Source organism: Botrytis porri (genome assembly GCF_014898465.1).
Source record: "Botrytis porri strain MUCL 3234 chromosome Unknown BPOR_001, whole genome shotgun sequence".
NCBI classification, from domain to species: domain Eukaryota; kingdom Fungi; phylum Ascomycota; class Leotiomycetes; order Helotiales; family Sclerotiniaceae; genus Botrytis; species Botrytis porri.
The window spans coordinates 731,393-755,766 of record NW_024066075.1 but is presented as its reverse complement, the minus strand read 5'-3'; the positions used below and the strand labels follow the sequence as shown (position 1 = coordinate 755,766).

The window sequence follows — 24,374 nt, the reverse complement described above, 5'->3', positions numbered from 1 at the left end:
ATTCCGAGTTATGGACGTTATTCTTTCTTGCTAGGAAAACTATACATACAGTCCGGCTCTAGCCCTTTCGCGTCTCTCTGTGTTTTCGTACTGCAATTCAATTTGAGGGATTAAGGTTACATTGAGGTTTGCATATCCATAACCTTACCAAGTTAAGCCATTCCTTTCTATGCCGTGGAACCCATCCTCCTCGGTGCGCGTCAACGAATCTCATCCTCTCATCCGAGGGCCAAGTGTCTCCAGGATCGCTTCCCTTGGTAGCGATTTAATCACAAAAACTGATAATAGGACTAGAATTGGATGGGATCCCCATTTATCCTAGGCCTCCAAGAATTACAATTACCATTTCTTACATATTAGTGCGACTTATGATTATCTGGTGTTAGTTATTTATATAACCATGCTTGTTGGTTGTTTCGCGTGCTATTTGCTATCCGCAATTTCATCTTCGTCTTCGTTTTCTCTTTCTTTCACTGCGTTTCTTTCTTGTATGTTTTTCAGTAATTGTTGGCCGAAGACACGATCATGGTATCATTTCGAGGGTTTTTGCTACTGTTAATGATAATAGCAGTATGTCGAGCCGAGATAATTTTCAAATCTCCTTCCATGGCAGAAGTTGTTGACCCAGGACCGTATAAAATTCGTGCGAGTGATAGCGGGATAGTGCCCACGCTGGAACAATTTGATGATTCGAGTTGGGAAGTTGTTCTTTTCACTGGAAATGATACTGCTCCAGTAAGTTTGTTTTCGCGTGGATGCATACATACGGTGTATATTGTAAGGAAGAAAAAGAGAAATCTAAAACATATCAATGAAGTGGATTGACGGAGCGATGCTGAATACATACATTTATAGTTTGAGCTTTATATATTCAAATTATCCGGATACCAAATGAACGATCCAACAACTCAGTCCCCCCCCGTGAATATCAGAAACAGCTCAGGTCCGAACCTGGAAGACAAATAGTAAGATACCCGTTACCTCCCCATAGAACACCTACTAATACAGAGTAGCTTTTTCGGTTACCGCTCCTATCTGACATCAAATGAATCAATTTGGATCACAGCCTACTCGGATCGGTTTACTCTTACAAACATGACTGGTTCTTTGCCTGATGATGTGATTGCCGCAAATGACAATGTGAACTCGACAACTGCTCCAAAACGAACAATCTCTTGCGGCGCAAAGTCTGGAGGAGAGGTGAGTTTACGATCCACCAATTGCTTTGCTTTACTTGCATACTTCTGTTCCCTGATCTCAACTTTACCTCTATTTTCTATTATACATGCCCCCTTTACTTCCCATGAACAGCATTCGCACCTCCTTCTCCCTATTTCCTTCAGACCCTGTCGTCTATGCGCAATACTGACCCATATATCTTACAGTGTGACGAGAAGGTATTAGAAAACCTGGGACTGGGATCGCTAACGACAGACACTCCAAGTGATAGTACAACGGCCACAGCAACCACAACAGGGTCTGCCCCAGAGAACACAACTTCAATTGCAAGCCAAGCCGACTCCAACACGGATAGTGGTAAAAGATTAAGTCGTGGAGCATTTGCGGGGATAGTCGTAGGTGTCGCGGTAGCGATATCGATTGTGATTGCGGCGGGGGTGTTCTATATAATGAAAGCCAAGAAGAAGAAGGACATACTAAAACGAGAAATGATTAGAAGTAATGAAGGTTTGACATATCAGGAGTCGAATGCATTTCATGAAGGGGATACTTACGGGGGGGTAATGAAGAAAAATGGGATTGGAGGTGTGGGCAGACGAGAGGAGTTAGAAGATCGTAGAACGTATGAGATGAGTGCGGGTCACCATGGCGTAGCGGAGATGCCGCAAAACTAGTGAGCTCTATTAGGATAACAATAGACGTGGGATGACTAGGTATTCTTCTAATAGCCACTTTTTCCATATACTAAACGTGTGTATAGCGTCTTGAAAGCCTCAAAATACTGGCGATACAAGACCTTGGGCTGGATGTCATGAAACCCTAAACTCACTTCGACAATTGCAGTGCTCTCAAAAACCCATACTTACTTGAACATCTAAAGATTTACAAACAATTGCTGTACTCCGCATTGTGGGAATAGTCCTTGAGATGTGACATTCTGATTGTCCAACAGGAGTAAGTCATTTATTGATGAGACAATGTACAATCTTGAGTATGTGAATCCTCCTAATGCGAACAACCTTCCCGTATTTCTCCACTCTTCTTCTCATGACCCTTTGCGATTATTTCGAGGCGAGAGCGGATTTGAAGCGTCACCATCTTTCGACTCACCAGTGAACTCCCGGCGGAAAAGCTAGTTTGAATATCTGCTCACTAGAGCGAGTCTTGATCTTTTTGGTTGACTCTGGGCTTTGCTACAAGATCTCCTTCATGATTACAATTTCTTGTCGCAGCTGTCGAATTCGCATGTTGCCATTGGTCCGGACTTTTGATTGCTTGAACAGATCGTGAGTGCAGCCAGATACAAGTCTGCATCTTCAACAATTCTTTCAGCATCGACTGAGTTATATTCCCCTAAGGAAGGAAGTATTCGTGTATTTGGCTATCATATTCTATAAGCTTGAGTTGACGAATGACGGGTTTGTGTATCTATTTAGGTTAAATGGGTTGGCGAGGGTATAAAAAAGAAACAAATATGGAAGGAAGACTATCAGATCAGACATGATGAATACTTTTTTGAATTCCCCAAGTGTCATGTTTTTCGCAGTAGTAGAGCTTCTGAACACCCAACCCTGAAGTTTAAACCCCGCAGAGGATGATCCGATACCACAGTGCCGGTACTACGCGCGACTGCCCCACAAGAATTATCCTTCGTTCGTCAGCCTTGTAGCTCACAATTCTGAACAAAATTAAATCACAAATCCCTTCATAACCACTTTCGTTACTGAATGTAGTTTCATTAAACATGGCGATGCTATCGCCAGTAGGACAGGAGCGGTTGTTATTTTTAGGGCTGGGAATTACAACTTGTGCTGTTTTGGCCTTTGTGCGTTATCGCCTCGTTCATTTTCGTGAAGCTGCCACAATTCCACCTCCCGAGAACAAATCGCATTTTATCGACCAGAAGACCGAGGATTCTTTGAAACTCAGTACATTGGAGAAGTTGATCAAGAATCCAAACTATGGAATTCAAGAGACTGCGTCAATCATTGTCTGCGAACGTGCTCTGCACAACGAACACGCCATTAACAGCCTACTGTATGAAATTAGTCAACCAGATTACAGCAAACGAGCGATAGCAGTTCGAGCATTTATCTTAATTGTGAACAATTGTATGTATTTTTACTCTCAACTTCCCGTTTCATTAAGCTCATCTTGTTCTAGCGACTGTCAAACGAATACACAAGCCCGAAACTTATGAAGCACTGGTCAAAAGCTTGGAATATTCTGTTGAGGACTACGTGCACCATGAATACGACCCAGATTGGGATAACTGGCCCCTTCGCGACACGGCGGAGAAAAGCTGCCTCATGATAATATACGAATTGATTTACAAATACGGTGTTCAGGAACTTCTAAACGCTGGGTTTATAGAACGTTGGTTGGTGAAAGAGCCTTGGGGTGTAACCACAGAGGAACGTTCAATTAATTTTATGGACTCACTCAATAAAGAGAAGAGCTTGAATCGAGTCATTGTGCCACTATTTCATGATGAAAGGGGCAGAAGAATGTTAGAGGAAGCGAAACTTCTACCCGCAAGTCCTGATTCAACTGCAAGGCATCTCGCGATGGAAGAGACTGAGGATCAAGACATGGAGGATTTCGATAGCGATTATGCTGAGAGAAGACCAAGGGATCAGACTACAGCAGAAGATTACCTCAGAAGACGCCATAGGGAGGCCATGGTTCTGAACGATGGTACAAGGCCCTTCGAAAGAGGCGACATATATGAAAATCAACAAAGACCCAGGGGGTCTATAGAATGAACCGAAAATCTTCATGCAAGAAGAAAAACAGAACGACTTCAGACAAAATCAAAAAGTTTGTTTCAGCAACCTACACACCCAAGTAGTCATTCCCTGAGGTACGTTATACATTGGAACAATAAGATATAATACCACCCCGCTCTTGTGGTTTCTATACAAATAACTCACTGACCTGGATAATAGCTATAGAAAATATAAGTTTTCAAGTAGTGTCTATATAGCGTTTACTATGGAGTCAAAGAACTACGATATTGATATTACGGCACCCATCTCTTTGAGGGCTGAAATTTTGAGCTCCTACAATTGCCTGCCTAGATTAAGGTTAGCAAGGGTGAAGCTTTCAGATATCCTGACGTTGAAGTTGAAAGGTATTATAGACAGACAATTGGTAAGCTTTCAGTTACAAGAAAATCAAAATTCTTATTTAATATAATAACAACATTTACAAACTGAGTGATGACCTAGATTCCTAGTGCACTTTACATGATACAAAACACTCAGCTCAGAGCTTGGAGCTCAGATGACGGACTACTCAGATGACGGACTATCATGATGCTTACCCGTACCTGTCTGTAACTATCTGTACCTGCATCGATTGCAAGGACCAGGGAGGGGTCATCCTGACATCAAAACAATGTTGGACAAGCAACGAAATGGAAGATTCTCCAGAACTGTGAATTTCTATATTATTGATGTCGTAGTCAATAGAATACTGAGCCCTTGAAGCTTGTCTGTGCTTTATTCACTCATTACGAGGCATCTAAACAGTGGGTATGATGTGTACTTCCTGTGAAGGTTGATTTCAATATTAGGTGCCTAGAGACACAACACTCGTATCTATATTAAGATCCCCACACATTCCGATAGGCAGAGATATCTCGAATTGCTGGTAGATTTAATCAAATTTATCAGTTCATGAGAGACATATTAGCAAAAGCGTTGATCACTGAAAGATACTATAGGAGATCCTTTGCATGCGGGCAATATAGAATCACCCAGTGTAGACAAACAAGTGAAGCTTAAAGAAGAACCATGAGGCGTTTCGCTGGATCATCTAATTAACCATGATGGAGGACAGCTGCATCATGTCCTTTCAAGTAGAATAGGAATAGTGGATGAGATCGGATAGGTATGTAATATACACCTGCAGAAGCTTCATGATGGGGGCCCAGACTATGCTTCCATAGGAAACGGTAGAATGATCTTACAGAACAAGGAATGAGGAACCACAATTTGATTACATTGATGCCCACTGATGCCATTGGCTACATTTCCGTATTGAATGTTGACTTTGATCTTCTTCCACTCTCAAGTTCACCATGATACTTCCCTTCTCTTACAGGGGTCGGATCAATATGCCCATAAACAAACATATGTACCAACGTTGATCTCTCCCGCAGACTGCATTTGCATCTGCCCTTTGCTTTCCTCTCTCTCCTGCCATCTGCCATTCCCTAGTCTTCTTCTACTAGCTATAGGTGAAGGAGATAACTTCTACGTACCTTCCATATCCCTCACCTCTCCTCTCCCCACAAGTTCATTCATAAGCCTTCTTCCTATTGTTTTATCTAGCATTACCTTGCAATTCTTAGTAACGACCGTGGACATCAATCAGTGAAAAGGACGACAAATCATCTTAAAATAATTTATCCCAACCTTTCATTGTGCAAACTCGAATTGAACATTCACTCGGCTTTATTTTGAGAGACAAAAGTAAAAGTTAATTGTATAGGGGCTTTTATCAGACAATCGAGAACGTTGATTGGCTCACACTGGTGAATTGTGAGGGGTGTTGTACAGAAAAACAATAATAGGGAGTATTTTGAGTGGATTGGTACCAATGTCTACCACACGAATCTCAACACCAAAAAGGTCACCCAAAAAATCGACTTTCGTCAAAAATGGAATTTTAAGCACCAAATCAACACCCAATCTCAACGCCTCCTATAATTTGGCATTATTACAAGCTTCAGGAGCTACACCTGTTCCTGCATATCCTTCCAATAACGGTCAAGGGTTTGCCTTAAATAATCCTAGGTCGCAACCGTCTCGACAAGTCTCACTAGCTTCCCTTACCTCGAACTCACTTGCGACAATCCCAGATGCAAGTAAGAGATACCCTCTTTCTACAGTTTTTGATGAGGATATGCCAACAGTAGGCAACATGCCCCCATACACACCTGCTCGAGGTGGCGGTGGCCCGGAGGAACTAGAGGTTGGTGATATAGTCGATGTACCAGGTAACATGTATGGTATTGTCAAATTTGTTGGCAGTGTGCAAGGCAAAAAGGGTGTCTTTGCTGGAGTAGAATTGAGTGAAATGTTTGCTTCGAAAGGGAAAAACAATGGAGATGTTGACGGGTAAGGCATTCAAGCATTTACGTCTAAAAGCAATGAACTGATTGATGTTCGATGCAGAATTCACTACTTCAACACAACAATCGACGGTGCTGGAATTTTTCTTCCAGTTAACAGGGCGAAAAGACGTAGCACTCCTTCGCACGATGATTCATTTCCTCTTTCACCGGCTTCTCCATCGATGGGCAATAGGGCTGGAAGATTAGGATCAGAATTAAATGGTCAACCAACACCTTCGTTACCAAAGTTCAGTCAATCTGTTGGCCCAGGCAGAGCAGCAAACCCATATGTCCAAAAGACACGACCATCCATGGCTACACCTACTATGTCAAGACCAGAGTCACCAGTTCGAAGAGCACCCAATGGTAACCCATCATTGAATACTCCTGCACAAAGAGTTACATCTCGATATGCAAGCCCTGCACAGGCAAACTTTGGACAGAGCATTAGAGGAACACAAGATTCTAGAGATCCAAGTAAGAAAGTTGATTACACCCCCCGAAATGGCATGAAAACACCAGTACCTGCACGAAGTGTTTCCGCGCTTGGAACGGGTAATAGACCTGCACCAATGAACTCGATGAATTACAGTGATGAAGAGACACCGCCTGCAGAGATCGCGCGTACAGCAACGAACGGAAGCGTAGGCTCAGTCTCTTCCTTTAATGCCAAATTACGTCCTGTATCAAGATCCGCATCGCGTACAACCTCCCGGGCTACTGACGACGAATTTGAGCGATTGAGAAGTCTGTTAGAAGATCGAGACAGGGAAATCAAAGAGCAGGCTTCTATTATAGAAGACATGGAGAAGACTCTCAGCGAAGCACAATCATTGATGGAGAATAATGATGAGGATGCAAGTGGTAGACTTAGTCGGGGAAGTGTGGATGATAAAGACGCAACACAGTTGAGAGCAATAATACGCGAAAAGAACGACAAAATCGCCATGTTGACTGCCGAGTTTGATCAGCATCGAGCTGATTTCAGAAGCACGATAGACACGCTCGAAATGGCTGGTGCGGAAACCGAGCGAGTATATGATGAGCGCATGCGAGCTCTCGTAATGGAGCTCGATACAATGCACGAGAATAGTCATGATGTAAAGCACGTTGCTGTACAGCTGAAACAGCTAGAGGAGCTCGTTCAGGAGCTCGAGGAAGGTCTTGAAGATGCACGACGGGGTGAAGCCGAAGCCCGGGGTGAAGTTGAGTTCTTGCGTGGAGAGGTTGAAAGAACTCGATCCGAACTCCGCCGCGAGCGAGAGAAAACTGCCGAAGCTCTCAGTAACGCAAATTCTCCTGCGAATGCAAATGCGGGAACACATTCCAAAGAGATTGCGCAAAGAGATGACGAAATTCGTGGATTGAAAGCCATCATCCACTCGCTCAGTAGAGATGCCATACCTGATGGGAATTTCTCGGATCAGGGCACAACACCAAACATTCTACGACCTGGACTCACTCGAAGCCATACTGAAAGCGCTTCAGTTTCTGAGGAAGAGCGTCGTATCCGGGAAAAGCTAGAACGGGAAGTGAGTGAGCTCCGTGCTCTAGTAGAAAGCAAAGGCAATAAAGAAGAACAGATGGAGCGCGAGCTAGAGGTACTACGAAGGGGAAGTGTTAGCAATCCTACTACGCATCGTACTAGCGCCATGACCAGTGGAACTATGACTCAGGATAGAAACTCTCTCCAAGATACTAAGAGCACGGTTGCAAGCTGGCGAGAACGTGGAACCTCAGATGCTCACCGCAACAATCTGGAGACAACGCCTGAGAATGACAGCTACTCCTCTGCAGCCGAGGATTTCTGTGAATTGTGCGAAACCTCAGGTCATGATGTCCTACATTGCCCGATGTTTGGTCCTAATGGTAACAGCAGCAATTCTAAGGATGAGTCTCCTAAACAACAACGTACAGGAAAGGATGTTGTCATGGAGGGGCTCAAATTATCACCCAAACCATCCCAAGAAGAATACAAGCCAGCACCGTTAGCGCCAGCCAAGAAATCGCCTGATGCATCGCCTATCAAAACTATTCCCAACCTCATGGAACCAGGAGCTGCCCCAGGAAAGGAAAGTGGAGTAATTAATATGGATAAATGGTGCGGTGTATGTGAACGGGACGGACATGACAGTATTGATTGTCCTTTTGAAGACGCTTTTTAGGAAACTGCTGCTACAGATGTTTCAGGATACGCTCTCATAACGTCTTTTTTATTTAATTTTTCTTTGTTAATCATAGGAAAGGTCGCATTGCATTGCAGGAGTGTAATCCATCTGCGATATACCCTTTCGTTTCTCTATTTCGAGTATGCTTTTCTTGCGGTGAATCAGAGGGGAAGGTGATATTTTCACGAGGATGGGATGAGGTGAGACTGGGTTGGATCTGGGTAGGGGGGAGGGGAGTTTAACATGAGTTGAACGGACGTAATGATCACGTAGTATACTTTGCCAAATTAATGATTCAAATGTAGCCTTTGGTTCCAGATGGAAGTGTTCTCATTTGTTGGTATGTGAACTATTCGTGATTGATTGATTACGTGGTTGAAAGCCATCATGATGACAGTACTAGATGGAGTAGGGAGATCTACTTGCTTGAGACTCATGATGTGAATCTGCAGTGTGAGAAACAGAGTTCCCAGATGGGCATCAAGAAGAATTTCTGTCGTCACTGGATAGTTACTACCACAATGGATCACTAGGAAAGAGGATTATGCGAAGAGATAAATTTGTTTTCAGTATAGTAACAGTATATTCAGACAGCTTCCATAACGCCGTCCTCAACGCCTATGGTCTTTCCAACTAACATAGCACAAGAGAGACTCGTCATAACTTTTCCACTCCACAAGTCACTCTTACCAATTCCTCCAATTCTTCTAGCGTCATCTCCTTGATTCCAAAAATACTATTGTGCACGCGCTCAAAATTGCCTCCGAAATTAAAACTTGAGTCTAAATCTGAGTTCACATCGGTGCGGATATCCCAATCTTGACTGGGTGTGAGGGATTGAGCGATTGATACAAGTTTTTCATGAGAGATATCGATGTCTTTGATGCGGATAGGTCGATTTGCCGTTTCGCGCGGGTGAGTGAGGATTCTCCGGACGGCTTTCGACAAACTGGGAAGAGTGGTGAGGGAGATGGGGACGGTTTTGAATTGGGGATTGAGGATCGCGGTGCGGTTTTGGAAGTTGAAGAAGAGGTTGTTTTTCAAGGAGAGTTCGAGGATGGGGTTGCTGAAGAGGAGGGTGTAGCTTAGAGAGGTGTGGGTGGCTTGTTCTTTGAGGTATTCTTCGATGGCGATTTTTTGGGTGAAGAGTGGCTTGTTGGGGGAGAGTTGGTGGATGGTAGGGGAACAGAAATCATAGCTGTATTCTGAGGGGAGGAAACGGTGCACGTGGGCTTGAATGCAGGCGTCTATGAGGAGTTTTTGGGTGGGGATGGCGCTGGGAGAGAGGACGGAGATTAGCGCGTCTTGTTTAGTGAGGGCGTGGGTTAGAGAGGGGAGAGAGCTGTAGTCGACTTGGAGGACTTGGAGTGAGGGTGAGAAGGGTGTTTGGTGGGTTGTGGGATCTCGGGTGAGGATGGTGATGTCGAAGAGTTGTGATTTGAGGAGCTCGGTGAGAATTGCTTGGCCGATGGGGCCGGATGCCTGGGGTTTGTTAGTTGAGAGGGTTGGGGAGAAGGGAAGTGGGAAAGGGGGACTAACGCCAGCTATAGCGACTTTTTTGATGGTTGTGTCGAATGGCATGATGGGAAAACCGTGATTTGAGTAAATGCGATGAATACAATAATGAACGCTTATGAGAATACAATAAGAAAATTTGAGATAGAAAACAGAACTTGGGATCTTTTTCTTGAGCTTTTATACAATATCTTTCTCGCAACTGGTCATCTCTGGTTGTGCAGAGTATGGGCTGATGAAATCACACCACTGAGTGTTCCGATTCATCAACGTCCAAGAATCAGCATGCTTGGAGGCATAAAGTGCATCGCTCTTGGCCGGATGATTATCATGTTCTTTAGTCGTGAATACTTGTCGTCGACTGGTGTGATGGTCCGATGGTATTTTTTTCCTTCATTTTTTTCTTCCTTTCGAAGCTCACTGAGTCTTGCTGGGCCACACGTTGACATTCTCCAGTCGTAACAGGGACAGGGGGGTAAGAGCGTGATTCCGCATGTATCAAAATATTTTTCTTCCCATCTTCTTCCGGTAGCTCTCTTACATCTTGTGGAAGAAGAAGTCCAACAATTTGAACAGAAAATAAGTTGGTTGTTTTGTTTATCCTGTTGTTGTCGATTGATAGAAGAATATATGCTAGAACCGATCAGGGATAGTGGAATGACGAGCTCCCAAAGCTCTTGCTCGCTTGCGAGTACTAGGAACTTATAGTCTACCTAGCTCTTACCTATGTAATATCATCTACCATTCATTCATGACAATAGTTTCCTATTCTGTTACTTAAGATCTGAAATCCTTAGTACCTCCCCCAAAATATTCCAGAATGGCATTGATCTTTATTTACTCGTCTCGTTGCATTTTCCTTCACTCATCCCATAATCTTCACCCCTTACAATTCATATCATATTAGATTTGTGGAAGAAGTATTCGATATCTCCTCAGTCGGTCTTTTGACTTGTTAATTCTGCTTTGATTTTTGGAAGCAAGCATACAAAACTTCAACTTGGCGTTCTTGTTTGTACAAAAAAGATTGTCGCCTACGAACTTGGTTAGTCATACTAACTTGAAGTCAATATGGCAGAGGATCCCAATATCTTCGAGCCTTGGGTTGACTTCAAGGAAGAACCCGGTTTGAATGAGCAGTCCAAGTCTACGTCTACATACAATTCTAGTCCTGATACCAAAATAACTCCACCCTGTGGTGAGAAGTTATCGAAGATTCGGGAAAGACATAAGAATCTTACCTATCGAGCCATCCGATCTCACTTCAAACAAACGCCACTCAGTGTGCTGATGGTTAGTAGGGAAAAGGATCCATACAATCGCACCAGGAATTTATGCTTACAATACGATGCTGTTCATTCCGACGATACAACTCCTTATCTTAGTGTCTGTCCAGCTTCTCTTTATAGTAGTAGAGTTAGTGGGTTTGGATCTGTTGTGGACCTCACAAATGCAATCGCCTGCATTGAAGGGCCTTCTGAGAGCCCGTACGCTGGAGGTATCTTCTTTCTGCACATTTTTTTCCCTGTTTCATACCCTCAACGGCCTATGAAAGTGCGCTTTTTGACTCAGATTCATCATCCGAATATCAGTGCAGACGAAGATCTCCGCATCCCCAGTATTACAACCGAATGGCTTCCGGAGTATTCTTTGAAAGATGTTCTTTTGATGATATTCTCACTGCTTAGCGCACCTGAGCTAGATGATGATTCTATACCTGAGATTGCGAAGGAATATATCGATAATTACAGCGCGTTCTTCGAAAGAGCAAAACTTTCCACAATCAAACATGCGTCGAGGGAGCAACTAGATGTGAGAAAATTGGTGATAGATTGGATACAAGACTACATGACCTTTGATTACACAGTTGCTTCATGTAATAAGGCTCTCTTGCTATGGCGTCAGAACATATGGGAGACATTACCAAAAGATGGTAACCGCGAGGACATCAGTTTGCAATGCGTCATCCCAGACTCTGCCATAGTGACCATATCTCAGAACCTGAGAAGATTGTGTAGTAGCGAAATCGGACTTGGAGAGCTGGACTTGGGTGAATGGGATAAGCGTGACCAATATCTAAGGGATAATTCTTTATCATCGCTTGGAAATACACTGGTTGCAGTGTGGCTCAAGCTTCAAGATGAAAAAAGAGGTATTGAAAACGATAATTATAACCTTCCCGGTGGAGCCTCAAATGATACTGTCGAAGCGTGCCAGCGTGTGCTTAAGCAGTGGCGTAATTTAGTATGGGATATGTACCCAGAGAATACCTTCAGCGACCGTGAATCCGTCATACCAAATTCTGCTATGCTCACCATATCTAACAACCTGGAAAAGATAGGCTCCGGTCATATCAAGCTTGAGCATTTGGACTTGTGGGAATGGGATTACAGCACGCATTTTCTCGCTGAAGACAACAAATTTTTTCTTCGGGAACTTCTGCGAAAGTTGTGGGAGCGTGACGTCGAGGCAAGACAGGAAACTACAGATACAGCTGTTCCAGAAGGCGGTCACGGTTCCAAAAATGAAGGCCCGAAGTCTCTCCGGAGAGTTCAACTTGGTCTCGAGGCTGAAAGTTCTGCATCTAGTCAAAACCCATTGATTACACGGGCTGGTATCCGTTCTGGTAGTACTAGAAGATCAAGGTCCAAGCAAGAACTACAAGTTACAAAAAGTGAACCGAGTACCCAGGTCAAGGAACCAAGGTTCAAGCAGGGATTCGAAACTACAAATATCCCTCCTGGTGCCATAGCTAACAGCTCAAAGTCTGTTCAGGGAGCAGGAATTGCAAAATATGGACTCGGCTCAGAGACTAGAAGCTCAGACTCTAATAAGGGACCACAAATTCCAAAAGGCGATCTTAATCCCGACATGCAATATTTGAAGTCTGTACTTGAAAAGCTAAATTTACCAAACTCGCCAGAGGATGTCATTACCGTTGTTGAAAAGATACATTACCCATTTTCGAGCCATGATATCAGTTACTTTGCTGAAAAGCTAAAGTTCCAAATTCCGGAAGGTAAACTCAGTTCCATTGTTGAAGAGGCCAACAAACGTGTCAAGAAAAGCAATGAAGGCAAGAGCTCTGTTACAAAGTAAATGAAGATTTTCGAGCAATCTGCGTGATGATGATATACCATCGGGTATATTGCGACCATCATGATCACCATACCTCGGTAGAATGTGGAACAACATATCTATGTTGACCCAAATGGGCTTCCTTGCACAGAAACAACTACATTGATAGTAACAATACGATGAGGACATTCTGTCTCAGGGATAAGATCGAATGTTTCTGTAAAGACAAGCCAGACTACGCGATTAGCCGATATTCGATCGTCGAACCTTTTCACTTATTAAGCCTTCGTATTTTGATTTTATTATGAGCCGCAGTATTGTAAGTTTCCCTGAGTATTGAGCAAGTTTGAGAACCAAACTAATCCAGGTCTCAGCAGTACCAAACTCCTCACCTGCAGCTCGTCTTAAGAAACCAGCTGTACAGCCCGGGCTCTGGAAGAAGGAAGTTTGTCCGCAGCACACTCGCTCGTCATTCATAACTCTTCGTGATGTTTGCACTTCAGCTATCAGAATTTCCTGCAAAGATAATGGAGTCCCCCGATCATCTTCACATATCAAATAGATTGATGGGATCACTAAACGGGCAGTCGAAGTAGCTTTTGTTGGGGAGTTAGCTATACTTTGTAGTTTTAGCTTGGACTTGTAATCTCTAGCCATTGTATCATTAAGATCATGGTAGTATTTCTGTCTAGCGTTTCTTGCTGGGAGCAAACTTTCCTGATAATCACTATTAGTGTTTACAGTCCACCTTGTAGATTTCAAACCAAAACATTCATTTTCACAATATTATCATAGCATTTCTAACTAGTGATTTTCTGGATACTAGTACCTTTCGGAACCATAAACGCACATATAAGAAAGCTAGTTTCACTACCCTGCGAGCTTTCCCTCTTTTTGTTCTCTCAGTAATGCTCATCTCATCAAGAGCACTGGTAATAGGTACTGCGCCCGGAAATGACTACACACTATGACTGACTCCTTTCCCTGTATTAAACTCTTGCTGCAAGATATTTCTGATAGCGGTAATATCGTCTGTGAGATTACTGTTGGGGATGTATGACATTGTTGTGCAGGGGCATTTAAAAAAAAACTTTAAAAAGGGTCGATGTGATGATTTATTGTCTGACAAATGATTGAATTATAGATTTTGAGAAAAAAAAAAGTAGGAGAAGATTGGGTTAACTCTCAATTTTGGAAGTTTGGAAGCGTTTACGAATTAATATGTGGAGCTACTGAACGTCTAGATGGCTTGGCATGACCTAGAATTAGCACTACCATATCGAAGAATACACGTTTGAAGAGATCGTAAACAAGATGTTTCTGATTTTTACTCCTTTGCAAAATATAAAATATATGTTTCCAATACAGTTACTGGCTAGAGATTGTCATGTTTTTACTTCAGATTCCAAGATATAATAGGTGTAGCGTCTTGGCGTTTTCTCAATGGGGGGATGAAAGAAATAGCCATATTCTGTAGAATAGGAGTACGAAATTGTTTCGCACAAATCGACCTTGCAAGTTGTAAAGACCAATACTACGCTATTAGATCTTGAGGTCTCGATAGATTTCCTCTATTTTCGTCCGTTGCCGCGTACTATGACTCTATCTTGTCATTGCCAGTTTCTACTCGTATATCTTTCTTTTTGACTCGGTATACTTATTCCCATAGCATGCATGCTCCAACATTCTTCTTAAATGATGAGTAATCGGAATTTCCCAATTGATGGCATAACTTTTTAAAGAGTCAAATTGGCTCTCGGCAGCTCGGCAGCGTGGCATTGCTGACATGATTCTTTGTTTCTCAAGACTCGCGCATCAAAGAATCATACCAAAATCTGCATACCACAAACCAAATTTTTGCTTTCTTTTGGAGAAAATCTCAACCCCGACAGATCCGTGCTTTTATTTCATTCCAGAATATTTCCTCTTCTATCCTTCGTCAAGCGTAGGTCGTTCTCCTTCTTTGTCTGTGTAAATCTCCTACTAGTCAAGTGGACAGGATACATATTTCGGAAAGCGCTTATGCCACTTTCCTCTAATCAAGATTGACCACTCCGTTTGCGTTCGTTTTCGGTGTTATAATTCATGGCGTACCAATCGCCATCTGAGGAGCAGTTTCGGGCTACATTGCCACCGATTCCTTTAACAGATAGACATTCTCTTTCGCATTCAAAATCTCAATCTCAACTAGAAACAAGCGCGCATGCAAAATTAGGTCCATGGGCACAGTGGGGTCATACATCTGCTTCTTTGAGTGGCTTGGAAACTATGAAGCGGCCTCAATTGAAACATAGTCAAACTACGGGAGATAAGTTGCGCTTCAATAGGGATCCACTACCAGCAATTCCTGGGGTTTTAGAGAAGAAATTGGGTAGGGGGAGTAGGAGGCTCGACGGGAGGTTGAATGAGTATGGAGATCCTGTTCAAAAACCCTCGATGGATCTTTCTATCTCAACAAATCACGATGATGATATTGAGAAAAGCGGAGGTGTTCGAAGAGTGGCGAGAATTCACTCTTCGCCTGAAACTAGTACATTGCCTCCACCTCCCGAACCACCCTTGACAAAATCGGCAACGAAGGTGATGCAGAGAACGGGCTACGATCCAACTATGGAAATAAGAGAAGGGAAAAGTCGACAGTCATCGTTAGCTACAGATAACTCTGACAGTTCTGGTAGCATTTACAGTCAAGATGATAATGTCAATTTCCACATGGCTCACCATAACCAAACTATCGGTTCTGCTCCTGTTTTTCCGATGCAGCGGGATGAGGGAAGCTCGTACTTCTCCAACTACATGCCTAGTAATCCATCAAGCCGGGCCACGTCGTCACCGAGATCATTAGTCATATCGTCAGAATATAAAGAACGAGTATCAAGGTTTATGCAAGGTCATTTAGATCTCAATACTAGTCAAGATCTGGCATGCACTAGTGGTCTCGAGGACTTGATAGATCAAGAAGTGCAGTACGAACATCTGACTGGGCGCGAATATCCACTCAGGCATAAGTCTCATAACGATGATGTCGCATTAATGCCACCACCACTCTCATTGCCAACAAAGAGAAGTCGACAAAGCTATTTTTGTGAAAGCCCAGATAATTGGGAGCCACGAACCCCGGTTGCTCCATTTTTGGGTAGCGAAGAGCAGCAGAGTTTGCATAGACCCTCTGCAGTCTCACATACATCATCCATGGTACCGCCGAACATAATAATACCAGAATCGAATAAACCTCGAAAGAGAAATTTTTCAAGTGGTCTACGCCCACTGAAGAGTCCATTTCCATTTCTCTCAACTAACATGATACCGGATTCTCCAAAAGCGACCGGCCCAACAGTGTCATCAGGGGAAATGTTATCGGGTGCTTTAAAACGGCTATCTGGAAGCACGAAGATGTCGCCAACAGCGAGCAATGAAATAATTTCCAATGCTAGTAGGAGTGCGATGGGCCCAGATACGCCCATGCCGAAGAAATCAGGATTTATGGGGATTAAAGGGGCCCCAGACGTGATACAGAAAGGTAATGAGCATATTCATGAAGTGGTAGAGAAGGTAAAATTGAAAGTCAATAAGAAAGAGAGGAGGAGAAGGGAATTGAAGAAGCAAATACTAGTCGTTGGGATTATGGATCAGACACCAGGTTGGTTACCAATGTTCATGAGGGATTCTGGTATGCACACTACTAATTGCTTTTTTAAATAGACGGACGAACATCGGAATGGCTTTGATATGAACATAACGTTCTAAAAAGTGGGAGAAAGCAATGCAAAGTCATCTTCTAGGACTTCAAGTAGACTGCACTTCTGGATAGCTAGGTTGGAGTACTGTCTGTAGCATAGTATGGCTCACGCCATGCTTTCATGAAGGTCAAATAGAGGCCAAATTCCTGTTGCACACGTATCAAATGTGTCAATGGATATATTGTAACAACATTAAGAATTCAGTGTATTTTCTTGGACGACAGTTCTGATTTTCTTGCGTGAATATTACTGGCCAACGTTTGATAAGGAATGTAATATAGTCGGTCACCACCTAGTAATTGCCGACTATTATAAGACGTCCGACTCGATATAGACTGAAACCGTTGTCCCGGACGATACCAATCATTTCCTTTTCCGTGTTAATTGAGAGAGATCTCTATTCGACGAATGAATCTACTGACGACGAATCATTATCTTCTTATAACGTAAACAATGTACCTGCAGCTTCAACCCCGCATCTTTGTATGACCCTTACAAAGGCTTGGAATACAATATAACTTCGTATTTGACGTGCTCATGACTTTGATATCTTGGTTGACACCCTTCAGCTTGTCTTCCTCTTTGATAAATCGACAACCTACTTTGAATCAAGTTTGTGTTAGTTGTGGAAGTCCGTGAACGATGTCGAGGTGAGTTGTTGATCTACCATATAACCCCTTTCACGTGCCATGTGCCACGTGCCACTGGATTGACTCGTAATGTTTCGCGGCTTCCAACCTCCACACTTTCCCCCGCGCTTTCTCAAAGCTTACCCCTGTTGAGCCTCCACTTCTACGTAACAAGCGGCGTAGTAGAAGAGTTACCACTTCCCGCGACTGAGCTTCTATCATTAACCATCTACTCTTTACAACTGATAATTGTTTTTCCTTTCTCAGTTCACTATCTCATCTCGAATCCATCGATAAAATCATCCAATTGCCAATTATGGGTGGTGAAACTATACTAAAGCCAGAGCTCAAGAGCTCATATCCTGTCAGGTCTGAAGGACCGAAGGGTAAATTGATATCTAATCTCTACAAAGATCGAATTGGTCAATTCTATGCCGGTGGACAATATGAAGGACACAACTTACGAGCGTATGTCTTTTCAATTCCGCGGTTTCTTGCATCTGCTAATTGATTCTTGATGATAGAATGTTGAACGAAGGGTTCGCATCTGGAGAACCGCACATCAAACTTTCGGTCTGGGACGCTCCGGACCTTTCTCGACCCACTTTCCAAGATGCCACAAGCCATGAATTTAGATCAACACATATTGGAGAAGCTTTTGGTCCTTCATGGTCAACCCATTGGTTTAAAGTACGCATCACCGTCCCATCGGAGTTCCAGAAAAAGGACCTATTGGAGTTGCATTGGGATGCCAACAATGAAGGAATGGTATGGACCGAGGACGGCAACCCTCTTCAGGGATTGACCGGAGGTGGTGAGAGAGTTGAATGGGTCTTACCGGACAGGTTCCGCGACGGAAAGGAACACACAATCTATATTGAGATGGGTGAGATAGAGACAAGACATATGGATCATACATTTCTCAACGCTAACATTAAAACCAGCTTGCAACGGAATGTTCGGTAACGCTCCAGGTGGCGATTCCATCCAACCCCCGAACCCAAATAAATATTTCCAACTCTCAAAGGCCGAGATTGTGGCTGTAAACGTGGAAGCCCGAGCTTTATGGATTGATATCTGGGAGATCAATGATGCTGCTAGAGAATTTCCATCGGACTCGTGGGAACAACATAAAGCTTTGAGGGTTGCAAATGATATAATTGATGCTTTTGAGTTAGGAAACCAAGATTCAATTCTTAAAGGCCGAAAAATTGCACAAGAATATCTGGGTGAGAATATCAACTCATCTGCGGTTTATGAGACTGGCACAAAGCCTATTGTTTATGGTATTGGCCATTGCCATATTGATACCTGTTGGCTTTGGCCATGGGCCGAGACCAAAAGAAAAGTTGCTAGGTCTTGGTCAAATCAATGTGATCTTATGGATCGTTACCCCGAGCATCGATTTGCTGTCTCCCAGGCTCAACAGTATAAATGGTTGAAACAGTACTATCCATACGTGTTTGATCGAGTTAAGGAAAAGGTCAAACAAGGAAAATTCCAACCTGTCGGAGGCAGTTGGGTTGAGCATGACACTAACCTGCCTAGTGGCGAGTCTCTCGTCCGTCAATTTTTGTATGGTCAAAGGTTCTTCGAAAGTAACTTTGGAGAGAGATCCAAGACATTTTGGCTACCAGATACTTTTGGTTACTCGAGTCAACTTCCTCAGCTGTGTCGCCTTGCAGGAATGAAACGCTTCTTCACTCAAAAACTTAGCTGGAACAACATTAACAATTTTCCACATACCACATTCAATTGGGTATCACTAGATGGTAGCCAAGTCATTTGTCACATGGCACCCTCCGAGACATATACTGCAAATGCCGATTTCGGCGATGTAAGAAGATCAGTAACCCAGCACAAATCCATGGATCAAGATGAGACGTCACTTCTTGTCTTTGGAAAGGGTGATGGTGGTGGAGGACCAACGTGGCAGATGGTTGAGAAGCTCAGACGTCTTCGTGGAATGAGCGATACTACTGGACTTATACCTAGAGTTCATATGGGTGACTCGGTTGACGATTTCTTTGATCGCTTGGAGGGAAGGGTTTCTGAGGGTCTAGACTTAGTGACCTGGTACGGTGAATTGTATTTTGAGCTGCACCGTGGAACCTACACGTAAGTTTCATTCCTTAAGGCTTCATAAATATTATGCTGACTCTCCCTAGAACGCAAGCGAACAATAAGCGTAATAACAGAAATTCTGAAATTATGCTACACAATATTGAACTTCTCTCAACAATTGCCAGTCTCAAAAGTAAGGACTTCAAGTATCCAAAAGAGGATATTGACGATATGTGGGAGGCTGTATTGTTGTGTCAGTTCCATGACTGCCTACCAGGATCATCAATTGAGATGTGTTACGACGACAGTGATGAGGTATGTGATTTGCACTTAGCTTTAGCTTCATACAATACTGACACGTGATAGCTATATGCCAAGGTATTTAAGACTGGTGAGAAGATTCTCAAAGAGCTTTACAAGACTCTAGGTGTAGGCCAGGCCGAAGACTCATCCAAGGATGGCGATCTTGTGGCCTTGAACACCATGCCATGGCACAGAAGAGAGATCGTGCCACTTGGTGATAACACTGCCGGAGTTGCTTGTGGACAAGGTAATCTCTTGAATATCAAGACTTTCAAGATTGCAGAGACACCCGAAGTGACTGTCAAGGAAGTCAGAGAGGGCGTTTTTGTGCTTCAAAACGAACAGCTCAAGGTCCAAGTCGAAGGTGGCGTAATTACTTCTCTGTATGATCTACAAGCCGACAGAGAAGTAGTAGCCAAAGGAGGTAAAGCTAATCAACTTGTCATATTCGACGATAAACCACTTTATTGGCAAGCTTGGGATGTGGAAGTTTTCCACTTGGATTCTCGCAAAGAGTTGCCTGCAGGAAATACTAAGATCGTGCAGAGTGATGCCCACAGAGTCAGTGTAATGACCGAGACCAAGATCAGCAAAGACAGCTGGATAAAGACTCATATTAGTTTATCGGCCGCATTCAAGGGTCAGCAATCCTATGTTGAAATGGATAGCGAAGTTGAATGGAGGGAGAGTATGAAGTTCCTCAAGGTTGAATTCCCCGTTGATATTCGAAATACGGAGGCATCCTACGAGACACAGTTCGGTATCGTTAAACGACCTACTCACTACAATACTACGTAAGTTTGGCATCATTCATTATCGGAGTACATAACTGACATGTTATAGCTGGGACATGGCCAAGTTTGAGGTTTGCTGTCACAAATTCGCCGATCTTTCGGAGAATCAATATGGTGTTTCCATTTTGAATGATAGCAAATACGGCTTTGCTACTTGTGGCAATGTGATGCGCTTGTCACTTCTTCGAGCCCCCAAAGCTCCAGATGCACATGCAGATATGGGTCGTCACCACATTCGTTGGGCTCTTCTGCCTCATCAGGGAGGTCTTGGCTCAACTACTGTCCGTACGGCATTTAACTTCAACAATCCATTAAAGCTTTGCAAGGCTTCGAAGGGTGTTCAAACCACCGCATTTGATAGTCCAATCAAACTTACGGGAGATTCGTCCTTGATCCTGGATACTGTTAAGCGCGGTGAAGACGACGAGGATGTCAGCCGTGGTGAATTGGCCAAGAGAAAGGGCCAGAGTGTTATTTTGAGAATCTACGATAGTTTGGGCGGAACTAGTAAGGGAACAATCGAGACGACACTGGATGTGAAGAGGGTTTGGAAGACCAATGTTTTGGAGGATGATGAAGAAGAGCTCAAGATCAAGGAAGGAAAGGTCGCGATCACATTGAAGCCCTTCGAGGTTGGCACATTCAGATTGCAGTTGTAGGTTCGGAATTATAAAGTCATGAGAGATGGCCTGGGATGAGTAAACTAGGGAATGATGAAGGGGCGATGATGGGATGATGATGATGATTGGTTCTTTCCTTAGTATATTAATACCACAACGAATTCCACAAACTTTTCGTCTTGCCAGGAACGAGACTTTTAGCTTGTTCGCTTTACCCATCTATCTACGTATCTATAGTTGTTGCCCGTATGTGAATGATATTTACACACTGGTGGCAAGTATTCCAGAATATTCTGCATGGTACCAAAATGAAGTAACAGAGGATCAGCCAAAGGGAAAAAGATATGTTAAAATAAAAGTACTTGCCTGCGGCAAGTATGATATCGTAGAGGAGGACACTAATGACTTCGCGAATACCAAAGCGAAGTTCCAGAGATTTCAGCGATGTGCGGTTCATATGAGCGACTAAAGAGAGTTAGTTGATAATGTAAAACAGATTGTCTCCACGAACCTCCTTTAAATATGGTGCCGTTGCTAGATGGTTCTTCGCCTAGAGTTTGAAGCATGGCAATAATGAGACTTAACTAGTTGGCTGCAATGATCGACAGAAATTAGCACTGGGAGGTACAGTCCAATACAAGAAATCACTTGGAATGTGTTTTCATATCCCATTTCATCTCATTTCATGATTTTCATCGTCGTAAGTTAACAATAGGTATCGCTGTCATGCTTCACAAAAACAATAGAAACGCCTTTAAACCATGAACAGGTATTTGACTCCCCAAAATGTCGCTTCCATTTTGCGCTCTCCCCATTCAATAGTTCAATACCCATCATTCATTCAATCAATCAATCAATTACATCTTCACATGCTCGTCCTCCCCCAAATCATCCATATGTTCCCTCGCCCAGGGACTCCTCTTCCTAAGATTTCTCCCCCACCTCCCCAAAACATACGGAATAGGCATTAACAGAATCGCCGCAAAACCCAAGACACTCCCCGCCCAATGCACACCCAACCCATCAAACATCTGCGTCCCAAACAGCGGGAACGTGCCCCCGATAATATTTCGCGCAAAACACACGCCGGCCAACGCACTCGCCGCATACACTTTATACGTATCTTCGATATACATGAATGTCATTTGGATGATGGTGTAGAAAGACCAACCGTAGAAGACCGATGCGATGATTGGCACGATCCAGTGCACGGAACCGGGTTGTGCGGACCAGGCAAACCAGAAGAGAGAGATGGGGAAGACGACGGAGCCCACCATGCTGAGTTGGACGCGCGCTTCGGGGATATTCCGGATGCGTCCGTCTGGGGATGTGATTTTGCGGAGATAGTAGCGTTCTTGCCAGATGTGGGTGACGGGACCGAAAAGTGCCCCGACGCACACGCCGAGGTTGGCGAGACCGGTTTGGATGGTGTTGAAACCGTAGCCATCGGAGAAGACGACGGTGAAGGCGCCGTTGAAGAGAAATGCAATGCCGAAGAGATAGCCGTTGTAAGCTGCGGTAAATAGGATGACGGGTTCAGTAAAGAGGAGACGAAATGGTCGAGTGAGAGCGGTTGCGAATACTTGGGTAGCGGGTTGCGTACGCATGTCGAGTGGAACGTCGAGATTTTGATTTCCGGTTTCTTTGCGGAGACGAGCGGCGCGACGACGGAGGAGCACGGAGTGCCGAGTTTCTTTCAGTGAGACGCATAGGAGGACAAAGAACCCGCCGGTGGCTCCGCAAATGCCCCAGAGAACACCGTGGAGACCGTGTAATTGGGCGATGAAAGAGAAGACGAAAACTCCACTTGCAGATCCGCCGGCTGAGGTTACAGTGTAGACTGCTAAGGGCATACCAGTATGTTCGTGATGGAACATATCGGCGATTGTTCCTCCAATATTTGCTGAGAATTGTTAGTCGTCTGTAAACAGTGCTTGAGGAATTGTAACATAGTACTTACTGATTGATGCAGAAGCAAAAAATCCCGTGATAAACCTTAAGATAATAAATCCGGGGACATCATCCACCAATGCAGTGCCGAGTAAGAGCAATGTAGTAATGAAGAAATTAGCCAGATAAACAGGAGTTCTTCCATAGTACTCGCTGAGAGGTGCTAAAAGCATAGGTCCAAATCCCAAACCAAGCACATAGCAAACCAAAGGAAGTGTAGCAACTTCAGCTGAAGTACCGTATCTTGCCTCGAATTCAGGGATCGCAGGCGAGTAACCTGAAGCTATCCTGAAGAGCAAGCATTAACATTTTGGACAACCACGGTGGCCTGTGAATAGTTTACCATAGACAACTGAAATTTGCAATCGTCAAAGACAGAACAATCGACCATTTTCTCAGCGAAGTCCAATTGAGAGGATTCTCTGGATCGTTTGGGACGAATTCTACTAAATCTGTATCGTGCTCTATGTTTTCTCGACGATCTTCGTGTCGAATTTTGTCCTCCAACTTTTCGACATCAGTATCGCTTGTAGTGAGAGGAGGAAGATTGCGAATCTCTGATTGTCTCATGGTTCTCGTTTGCCCACTAAGAAAACGTGTGAAGTTGGGATCAAGTTATACCAAGCTTTTGCCAGGGCATGGATGGGCATTGGCACTTTATAGGAAAAGACATGATTGATCTAAGGAAATGCTCCCAATGCACCTAATGCAGGGGAATCAAATCAGGAAACGGGATATCCCCATTTTACCCCACAAGGAACGGATATCCCGTGCCGTTGCCGTTAGATAAGGGAAAAGCTTTGCCACTTCACTTACGACATCAATTGGATCTGCCGTTATATGATGAGTTAAAACGGTACTGATTCCTAAATCCATAGGGAAATCGGAACCGAGATTCTAACAATAATAAATGTAATGTCTAGTCTAGTCTAGTCTCAAGTACTTGCACTTACTTTTCTTCAACTTTCATCATCTCATCGTGTGCAAATCATTAATGCGCCTATTTTGAGTGCTTAACTATCCATGGACGGCTCGATACTTCCGTGATCACTCTTAAGATTGAATAACTTTGTGACAGTGGATTGATTATCTTTCGCAGAGGAAAAGTGGTTACGTACGTTGTTGCTGTACAAATCTCTATCTGGAAAGTATGCGGGTCTAGATATCCTATGGCCTGTCTAAGGGGTGTTTGATTGTATTTAAGACTTCCTC

The 24,374-nt window shown here is 43.6% G+C and overlaps 9 protein-coding genes across 9 annotated transcripts; 7 read left to right on the top strand and 2 right to left on the bottom strand.

Moving 5' to 3' along the window:
* Positions 1-313: 313 nt before the first annotated feature.
* On the top strand, positions 314-2,695 carry EAF01_000223 (uncharacterized protein). The gene is made up of 4 exons (XM_038908473.1): positions 314-735; positions 856-965; positions 1,014-1,200; positions 1,386-2,695. Exons 1-4 carry the CDS (start codon positions 526-528, stop codon positions 1,851-1,853), a joined length of 975 nt encoding a protein of 324 aa, XP_038775379.1. The 5' UTR covers positions 314-525; the 3' UTR covers positions 1,854-2,695.
* A 228-nt stretch (positions 2,696-2,923) lies between these two features.
* EAF01_000222 (uncharacterized protein) lies at positions 2,924-3,944 on the top strand (the record flags this gene model as incomplete). The annotated part of the gene is made up of 2 exons (XM_038908472.1): positions 2,924-3,290; positions 3,343-3,944. The coding sequence occupies 2 exons, from the start codon at positions 2,924-2,926 to the stop codon at positions 3,942-3,944; spliced, it is 969 nt and encodes a 322-aa protein (XP_038775378.1).
* A 1,317-nt stretch (positions 3,945-5,261) lies between these two features.
* On the top strand, positions 5,262-8,788 carry EAF01_000221 (uncharacterized protein). Its single transcript, XM_038908471.1, has 2 exons — positions 5,262-6,305; positions 6,363-8,788. The coding sequence occupies exons 1-2, from the start codon at positions 5,785-5,787 to the stop codon at positions 8,464-8,466; spliced, it is 2,625 nt and encodes an 874-aa protein (XP_038775377.1). The 5' UTR covers positions 5,262-5,784; the 3' UTR covers positions 8,467-8,788.
* A 338-nt stretch (positions 8,789-9,126) lies between these two features.
* On the bottom strand, positions 9,127-10,050 carry EAF01_000220 (uncharacterized protein; the record flags this gene model as incomplete). Its single annotated transcript, XM_038908470.1, has 2 exons — positions 9,127-9,951; positions 10,009-10,050. 2 exons carry the CDS (start codon positions 10,048-10,050, stop codon positions 9,127-9,129), a joined length of 867 nt encoding a protein of 288 aa, XP_038775376.1.
* Positions 10,051-11,055: 1,005 nt separating this feature from the next.
* On the top strand, positions 11,056-13,083 carry EAF01_000219 (uncharacterized protein; the record flags this gene model as incomplete). Its single annotated transcript, XM_038908469.1, has 1 exon — positions 11,056-13,083. One exon carries the CDS (start codon positions 11,056-11,058, stop codon positions 13,081-13,083), a length of 2,028 nt encoding a protein of 675 aa, XP_038775375.1.
* A 283-nt stretch (positions 13,084-13,366) lies between these two features.
* Positions 13,367-13,624, top strand: EAF01_000218 (uncharacterized protein; the record flags this gene model as incomplete). The annotated part of the gene is made up of 2 exons (XM_038908468.1): positions 13,367-13,381; positions 13,430-13,624. The coding sequence occupies 2 exons, from the start codon at positions 13,367-13,369 to the stop codon at positions 13,622-13,624; spliced, it is 210 nt and encodes a 69-aa protein (XP_038775374.1).
* Positions 13,625-15,147: 1,523 nt separating this feature from the next.
* On the top strand, positions 15,148-16,790 carry EAF01_000217 (uncharacterized protein; the record flags this gene model as incomplete). Its single annotated transcript, XM_038908467.1, has 2 exons — positions 15,148-16,732; positions 16,765-16,790. The coding sequence occupies 2 exons, from the start codon at positions 15,148-15,150 to the stop codon at positions 16,788-16,790; spliced, it is 1,611 nt and encodes a 536-aa protein (XP_038775373.1).
* Positions 16,791-17,747: 957 nt separating this feature from the next.
* EAF01_000216 (uncharacterized protein) lies at positions 17,748-21,251 on the top strand (the record flags this gene model as incomplete). The annotated part of the gene is made up of 6 exons (XM_038908466.1): positions 17,748-17,899; positions 17,956-18,317; positions 18,376-19,549; positions 19,600-19,810; positions 19,862-20,592; positions 20,642-21,251. The coding sequence occupies 6 exons, from the start codon at positions 17,748-17,750 to the stop codon at positions 21,249-21,251; spliced, it is 3,240 nt and encodes a 1,079-aa protein (XP_038775372.1).
* A 619-nt stretch (positions 21,252-21,870) lies between these two features.
* Positions 21,871-23,732, bottom strand: EAF01_000215 (uncharacterized protein; the record flags this gene model as incomplete). Its single annotated transcript, XM_038908465.1, has 3 exons — positions 21,871-23,115; positions 23,173-23,450; positions 23,506-23,732. 3 exons carry the CDS (start codon positions 23,730-23,732, stop codon positions 22,070-22,072), a joined length of 1,551 nt encoding a protein of 516 aa, XP_038775371.1. The 3' UTR covers positions 21,871-22,069.
* Between the last annotated feature and the right edge of the window lie 642 nt (positions 23,733-24,374).

Excerpts from the sequence above, each read along its gene's own strand:
- EAF01_000223 (XM_038908473.1), top strand. The coding sequence starts at position 526 with ATGGTATCATTTCGAGGGTTTTTGCTACTGTTAATGATAATAGCAGTA. Across the intron at positions 736-855 it reads CTGGAAATGATACTGCTCCA|TTTGAGCTTTATATATTCAA; the intron begins GTAAGTTTGTTT and ends ATACATTTATAG. Across the intron at positions 966-1,013 it reads CCGAACCTGGAAGACAAATA|CTTTTTCGGTTACCGCTCCT; the intron begins GTAAGATACCCG and ends AATACAGAGTAG.
- EAF01_000221 (XM_038908471.1), top strand. The coding sequence starts at position 5,785 with ATGTCTACCACACGAATCTCAACACCAAAAAGGTCACCCAAAAAATCG. Across the intron at positions 6,306-6,362 it reads AACAATGGAGATGTTGACGG|AATTCACTACTTCAACACAA; the intron begins GTAAGGCATTCA and ends TGTTCGATGCAG.